This window comes from Hipposideros armiger, unplaced genomic scaffold, assembly GCF_001890085.2.
Source record: "Hipposideros armiger isolate ML-2016 unplaced genomic scaffold, ASM189008v1 scaffold_326, whole genome shotgun sequence".
Taxonomy (NCBI): Eukaryota; Metazoa; Chordata; class Mammalia; order Chiroptera; family Hipposideridae; genus Hipposideros; species Hipposideros armiger.
The window spans coordinates 637,043-645,206 of record NW_017731676.1 but is presented as its reverse complement, the minus strand read 5'-3'; the positions used below and the strand labels follow the sequence as shown (position 1 = coordinate 645,206).

Here is an 8,164-nt window from a genome sequence, read left to right as displayed (position 1 = left end):
GTATAAAATAGGGCAACTATTTAGTTTTCTTAATGTCCCTATTAGCAAAATTATGACTCAAACGGAATTTCCTTCTGTTTCAAAATAAATTTCAAAATAAATTGAAAAAGGAAGAGAAACACCTTCCTTTGTATTGGCAGTAAGCTAATCATTGATATCCTGACAACGTAAGTATGATCACTGCATCCTAAAAATAATAAAACCTACCAGCACAGGTACCCAAATTTTGTATTTTTCTTCCCAGGAGATAGTTCCCTAAATCTTAATTAGAAAATCTGTATCAACATAAACAATGATCCTGTGCGACGTGTACCTGACACACTAGCTTGTGGGAATCTTGGAATCTCATGCTAATTGCCAATCCGTACCTGGAAATGCCCCTGGAACAAGAACAAGAAGGCTCACTCATCTGTGTGGGGTGTTTCTTGATCGCCAACCTTGATCACTGCCATGCCATCTGTAACATATGCCAAAAAAGCATAAGCAGAAATAGAGACTTTCTTGCCTAGGAACATTCTCCCTGAAGTTACACAGGAGTGGGTCGTCTAATAATACTCCTGGGAAATAGCTCTTCTAACATAGACTTCTTCAGGGCAGGGAGTTCCAGAGGCCAACTCCTAAAATCAAAACCACCATTCCAGAAACAGCTAACCTCACCTGCACTCCAATCACAGGTCCTCAATCATCAATCCAACAGTGTTTTCTTGCCAGAAACCCTGTCAGTTCATCTCTAAGAAGAGCTAGTTATTTGGACTAATATTACCTACATTGATACAACAAATTAAAAAATATCCATGAATTAAAACTTACGACACAGGCATATTTCCTCATAGAAGAGCATGTGGACAAACAAAGATGAACTCATTTTTTTACAGGCCTGGGAGAAGCTAACTTTCCATATATTCTGGCTAAATCCACAAGCAAACATTGGATATCATTGACTTTAACTTTTTGCTCTCTTATTCTGTTTTCTCACTGATTCGTTAAGAAGGTTGTTGGGCCGGCCAGGTGGCTCAGTTGGTTAGAGTGTGAGCTCTGAGCAGCGGGGTTGCTGTTTTGATTCCCACATGGGCCAGTGAGCTGTGCCTGAGTTGAGGTTTATTTTTTTAAAATAAAAGCCGCTCAGGGTTTATTTTTTAAAAAAAAAGGTTCTTGAAAATACATTCAGGTCTTAACACTATATTCCTATCTTAGCACCAAACAGCTTTCCAGAAATTTTCAAAATTTNCTTAAAAAGCCCCCACAGAGAATCACTTGCTTGCAAATACTCACCTGGTTTCCGGTGGGTTGTGGCGACTCAAGAGGTGCCAGAGACACACGGGGAAAGACTGAGTTGTGATTCTTTGGTGAGAGGGATGGAGGGACAGCACCCATTATCTTTGTGTGGAGCCTGCATTACATGAGGCCTACAGGAGTGCACCATCTTTTCTATGTTGTACCCTCCCCAAAAGGGCCAATCAGTGACTGCATTGGTCTGCTAAGGTCTGTGCATGAGCACCACCTTAGTGATGCCCTGGGTCTCTGCCCCACATGGCTAGTATTGCATCGCCCAGGGCATTCTCGCTGAGCAGCCAGCCCCACCCCACAAGCTGTGAAGTCTTTTACAGCAGCAAATGGCCCATGGTGGCCTGAACAACTTCTGGTGGTGGGCAGAAGGCTGAGTCACAATCTATGCTGCAGTAACTCTTGGGCAGCTCTCAGGGACCTGCAGGCTAAGGCAAGAGTGGCTGGCTGTGGTGTTCTCAGGGCATTTTTGAGAAGTGATCACGGGTCTGGCACCAGTGCAAAAAATGGAAACTGCATTAACTTTGTAAAACCATCACCCACACCCTGTAGCTCCCTGGAACCCCGCCCCACTCAGCTAATGCTGCATCGCTGGGCACATTCTCAACACCAGGTCAACCAGGCTGGCCTACACCTAAGGAGGCTCTTTCAATGGCTGAGCCTCATGGGCAGCTAGCAGGTAGCAACAGGCCTTTAACTAAGCTGTCCCAGCCCCAAATTGGTGGCAGCTGGCCTCAGTTCACTGTGAGGCCACTCCCACACGCCTCCAGGTCCAGCACAGGCAGCAGCCAACCACTATTAGCTTTGTGGCTCCTACCAGGTAACCACGGGCCTGTCACAGGCAAGGCTGAAATTGGCCTGCAAGGGATCCCCTCCCAAGAGACACCAGAAACAACACACCCAGAAGCCAACTTCAGACCATACCAGAGCTCTACCTGGTTAGCCCCTCAAGTGTCACACCCAAACAGTGGTTGGTATTAACAGGCACAAGAGCCTGCAGGAGCGAATCCCCCTCTGAAGGATCAGCCCACACACAGCAGCTCATACATAGCATAGCCAATCCTCAGTCAGTCAGGTTGGGACTCATTCCCACCCAATGATGTGCCAAAAGCAGTTGAGGCTCAACTACCATAGGAAAACACACACCACACATTCAAGGAACACACCCGGAAGACATGCACAAGAGATCAAGGAGACTGTGTCATTGGACCACACAGGACACATGCTATATAAAGTCATCCAGCAAAGACTGAGAGACATAGCAGCCCTACCTAATACACAGAAGCAAACACAAAGAACAGGAGAAACCTCCAGAAACAGAACTAAATGAAATGGAGGCAACCAACCTACCAGAGACTGAGTTTAAAACACTGGTTATAAGAAGCCATAAGGAACTTTCAACAAAGAAATAGTAAGCATAAAGAAAGACATAAAAACCATAAAAACAACAACAATAACAACAACAAAAGAGAAATAAAGAATACAATAAACTTAAAGTAATTCATCTTAAAAAAATAGAATACAATAAATGAAGAATACACTAGAAGGAATCGACATCACATTAGATGAAGCAGATGATCAAATAAGCAATTTAAATGACAAGGTATCAGAAAACACCCAATTCAAGCAACAAAAAGGAAAAAAAAATTAAACAAAACAAAACAAAAACCAAAACAAAGGTAGTTCACGGGACCTGTGAAAAAACATCGAGTGTAATGACATTTGCATCCTACGAGTACCAGAAGGAGAAGAGAGGGAGCATGGGATCGAGAACCTATGTGAAGAAATAATGAATGAAAACTTCCTTAACCTGGTGAAAAAAAAAATGCAAGGCCAGGAAGTGTAGAGAGTCCCAAACAAGATGAACACAAACAGGCCCACACCAAGACACATCATAAGTAAAATGGCAAAGGTTAAAGACAAAGAGAGAATCTTAAAAACAGCAAGAGAAAGAAAACTAGTTACTTGTAAGGCAGCTCCCATAAGGCTGTCAGTTGATTTTTCAGTAGAAACTTTGCAGGCCAGAGGCAGTGGCAGGAAAAATTCAAAGTAAAGAAAAACAAGTGCCTACAACCAAGACTACTTCACTCAGCAAGGCTATCATTTAAAATTAGAGGAGAGATAAAGAGCTTCGCAGACAAGAAAAAGCTAGAGAAATTCATTACCACCAACTCAGCATTATAAGAAATGTTAAAAGAATATTTTTAAGCAGAAGAAAGAAGAAAACAAAGATAAAAAACATGAATAATAAAATGGAAATAACTATGTACTTATCAATAATCACTTTAAATGTAAATAGATTACATGCTCCAATCAAAAGACATAGGGTAGCTGAAGGGATAAGAAAACAAGACCCATGCATATGCTATCTACAAGAGACTCACTTCAGATCAAAAGACACACATAGACTGAAAGTAAAGGGATGGAGAAAGATATTTGATGCAAGTAGAAATGAGAAAAAAGCTGGAGTAGTAATACTTATATGGGCAAAATAGACTAACATGAGACTCAATCTCTTCCTCAAAACTCTTTACTAGGTAAAGTGTCTCATAAATATGCATTATAGAGGGATCTTGTGGAGGAGCCCCTACATTTAATGCTTAAGACCCAGTTAGTTTCTGTGATTTGTCACGTTACACACAAAAGGAGTTGATGAGAAAGTTTGGTCCAGACACTGGGAGCCAGACACCTGACACATGCTATGATTCTGTTAACCAACACAATGTATTTTTAGTGAATAAAAGACCATCAAAGTTACATGAACAGATACTCACTGTGTGCATGTCCACGGATTTCAATCACAACATGAGGTTTACTGATTAATATATATTGTTGATAAGAAGAAAATTTTAGAAGCCTTTTAAAAGATAAGCCAAAACTATGGTTTTACAGTTGGGAGATGATATATGAGGTATGATTAAACAATACAGTGAATGTTTAAATTAAAAAAGATTAGGGCCGGCCGAGTGGCTCAGTTGGTTAAGAGTTGGCTCAAGAGTGTGAGCTCTGAGCAACAGCGGTTCGATGCCCAGCCCGAGCTGAGCTGCCACTGAGCTGCCCACAGGATGGCTCAGCTAAAAAAAAAAAAAAAAAAAAAAAATNCAGCCAAGCATACACCCAGCAGCGCTGCTGATGCCTGAACGGTATGTGGAATGAAGTGGGCGGGCATCGGGAGGCCACTATGGCATGGGGCAAGCACTATGGACAGTCTATCTGAAGTGTACCTGGCGTATAAGATGACCCCCCACTTGGAGGCATATTTTTCAGGGCCAAAAAATCGTCTTATACGCCGGCAAATACGGTACATTTGATTTACAGGAAAAAAAAGTAATGCATTGCACTCCAGTATGGCTGTTGCAGATTCGTGCTTTTTAAACACTTGAACTAAACAGGTGAATATAATTAGCCATGATTTGTGGTTGACTAGAGGAAAATTATGAAAGGATTCTGTATCTAGTCACTATGACCACTAAAATAATCTAGGATTTCAGTCCAATATTTCCTGGAGGATTGTTACAGATGCCAAAGTGATTCTAAACACAGTTTACGGTGTTTAGAATTAGATGTACTATTTGAAACAGACAAAAATGAAATGAGCTGAATAAGGTAGGAGAAGGGGTATGGGTAGATTAGTAAAATGTTATTGACCCCAAGAAAATAATATAACATGGAGTTATCCAATGATAGGTAGGGAAGGCAATCATCTTATTCAAATAGATTGCAGCTCATAAATTTATAAGCTTTTTTTAGTTTAATTTCCTAATCTACTTTCTTTAAATACACAGAATGAATCTTTTCTACTGACTTTCTAATTAAATGATAGTAATATTAATAGATTAATACCATCAAATTTGAAGAATACCATGAGCAGCTAAGAGTAACAGACTAATCTAATAATGCTGTCATGATTATATAAAGATTCATAGTTAACTGAATGGGCACAGGAAGCTAGGATAAATGACACAACTGCTTATGAGAAATACTTGCCTTAACTGTTGTCTTCTCTGCTTGAAGTATCCCCAGTGAATCATTAAGGGTTTTAACTTTAATTACATTCTTAACCTTTTTGATATTTATATATTCTAAACTGTTCCCTTTTTAATTTTATTTAAATGGATCCTACTACTCAGACAATACATTTTAAGCTAAAATATCATCACTTTATACTAGGAAAACTGTTACCTAATAAATACAGGAGCTATCTGAACCAGTGGCAAAACCATCACCATCATCATTCTCCGCTGAGCACACACATATAAGGACAATATAAATTCCACTTCATAAGATTACTTGACAGGTAAACTGTGTTTTGATTATCAAGGCAAAACTTTAAACCATGTGTAAAATCAGACAAAAAAAGAAATTACATTTATGAAGAGGAAAGTTATAAAAAGAAATCTCCCAATCGCATTTTAAGACCACACGGAAAATTCAAATATACTCATCTATAGTTTAAGAAAATAGTTTTTTTTAACAAAGAAGTGGGGAATTTTTATCATAACCCAAGTAGTTGTCACTAGAAATATTACAACATGGTCAACTGCTGTGTATAAAAAAGTTAAGTTTTTACATTTTGCTTATTTTTGAGCCAAAGACACTATATAATTCTTATGAATGGTATAATTACTATTAAAGGGTTGAAATTTTGATGCATAAATTCTTTCCTCATTTGAAGAGTCAAAGGATATAAATAAGATAGAGATGCCATTTCAAATTAAAAAAAAAATCAATAACCAGAACGCATGGAGAGAGTCCAAGATGACAGATTAGGTAAACGCCATGACTACTACATCCCAGGATCACACCAAAATTACAAATAAATTATAGAACAATCAACCTCAAGAATCATCTGAAGACTAGCTAAACAGAACCCCTATAACTCAGGCATAAATAGGCCACATTGAGACTGGTACAAAGGGCGGAGATGCAAAATGGTAGTGGTTGAACACTGGGAGGCACACCTTGGCGGCAGAGGTCCCGCTGGAAGAGGAAGGGGTCCCAGCTCCACACCAGGCTCCCCAGCCCAGCAGTCCTATACTAATAAGAGGGGTTCCCACAACATCTACCAGTGAAAATCAACCAGGACTCTGTCTCCCTGTCCTGTGAGATGGAAGGCACCTGGAAACCCAGATGCCCACTTAAAAAGCCCCCACAGAGAATCACTTGCTTGCAAATACTCACCTGGTTTCCGGTGGGTTGTGGCGACTCAAGAGGTGCCAGAGACACACGGGGAAAGACTGAGTTGTGATTCTTTGGTGAGAGGGATGGAGGGACAGCACCCATTATCTTTGTGTGGAGCCTGCATTACATGAGGCCTACAGGAGTGCACCATCTTTTCTATGTTGTACCCTTCCCAAAAGGGCCAATCAGTGACTGCATTGGTCTGCTAAGGTCTGTGCATGAGCACCACCTTAGTGATGCCCTGGGTCTCTGCCCCACATGGCTAGTATTGCATCGCCCAGGGCATTCTCGCTGAGCAGCCAGCCCCACCCCACAAGCTGTGAAGTCTTTTACAGCAGCAAATGGCCCATGGTGGCCTGAACAACTTCTGGTGGTGGGCAGAAGGCTGAGTCACAATCTATGCTGCAGTAACTCTTGGGCAGCTCTCAGGGACCTGCAGGCTAAGGCGAGAGTGGCTGGCTGTGGTGTTCTCAGGGCATTTTTGAGAAGTGATCACGGGTCTGGCACCAGTGCAAAAAATGGAAACTGCATTAACTTTGTAAAACCATCACCCACACCCTGTAGCTCCCTGGAACCCCGCCCCACTCAGCTAATGCTGCATCGCTGGGCACATTCTCAACACCAGGTCAACCAGGCTGGCCTACACCTAAGGAGGCTCTTTCAATGGCTGAGCCTCATGGGCAGCTAGCAGGTAGCAACAGGCCTTTAACTAAGCTGTCCCAGCCCCAAATTGGTGGCAGCTGGCCTCAGTTCACTGTGAGGCCACTCCCACACGCCTCCAGGTCCAGCACAGGCAGCAGCCAACCACTATTAGCTTTGTGGCTCCTACCAGGTAACCACGGGCCTGTCACAGGCAAGGCTGAAATTGGCCTGCAAGGGATCCCCTCCCAAGAGACACCAGAAACAACACACCCAGAAGCCAACTTCAGACCATACCAGAGCTCTACCTGGTTAGCCCCTCAAGTGTCACACCCAAACAGTGGTTGGTATTAACAGGCACAAGAGCCTGCAGGAGCGAATCCCCCTCTGAAGGATCAGCCCACACACAGCAGCTCATACATAGCATAGCCAATCCTCAGTCAGTCAGGTTGGGACTCATTCCCACCCAATGATGTGCCAAAAGCAGTTGAGTCTCAACTACCATAGGAAAACACACACCACACATTCAAGGAACACACCCGGAAGACATGCACAAGAGATCAAGGAGACTGTGTCATTGGACCACACAGGACACATGCTATATAAAGTCATCCAGCAAAGACTGAGAGACATAGCAGCCCTACCTAATACACAGAAGCAAACACAAAGAACAGGAGAAACCTCCAGAAACAGAACTAAATGAAATGGAGGCAACCAACCTACCAGAGACTGAGTTTAAAACACTGGTTATAAGAAGCCATAAGGAACTTTCAACAAAGAAATAGTAAGCATAAAGAAAGACATAAAAACCATAAAAACAACAACAATAACAACAACAAAAGAGAAATAAAGAATACAATAAACTTAAAGTAATTCATCTTAAAAAAATAGAATACAATAAATGAAGAATACACTAGAAGGAATCGACATCACATTAGATGAAGCAGATGATCAAATAAGCAATTTAAATGACAAGGTATCAGAAAACACCCAATTCAAGCAACAAAAAGGAAAAAAAAATTAAACAAAACAAAACAAAAACCAAAACAAAGGTAGTTCA

General features: G+C 41.5%; 1 protein-coding gene across 8 annotated transcripts in view; it reads right to left on the bottom strand.

The window, feature by feature from the left end:
- PCLO (piccolo presynaptic cytomatrix protein) overlaps positions 1-8,164 on the bottom strand; it is a 409,380-nt gene that overhangs the window by 115,572 nt on the left and 285,644 nt on the right. The window contains exon 11 of one of the 8 annotated variants that reach the window (XM_019660716.1): positions 369-457. The exons of the other annotated variants lie outside the window; for them this stretch is intronic. Within the exon in view, the coding sequence (XP_019516261.1) occupies positions 402-457 (56 nt within the window). The 3' untranslated portion in view covers positions 369-401. The remainder of the gene's footprint in view (positions 1-368; positions 458-8,164) is intronic. 8 annotated transcript variants of the gene reach the window in all.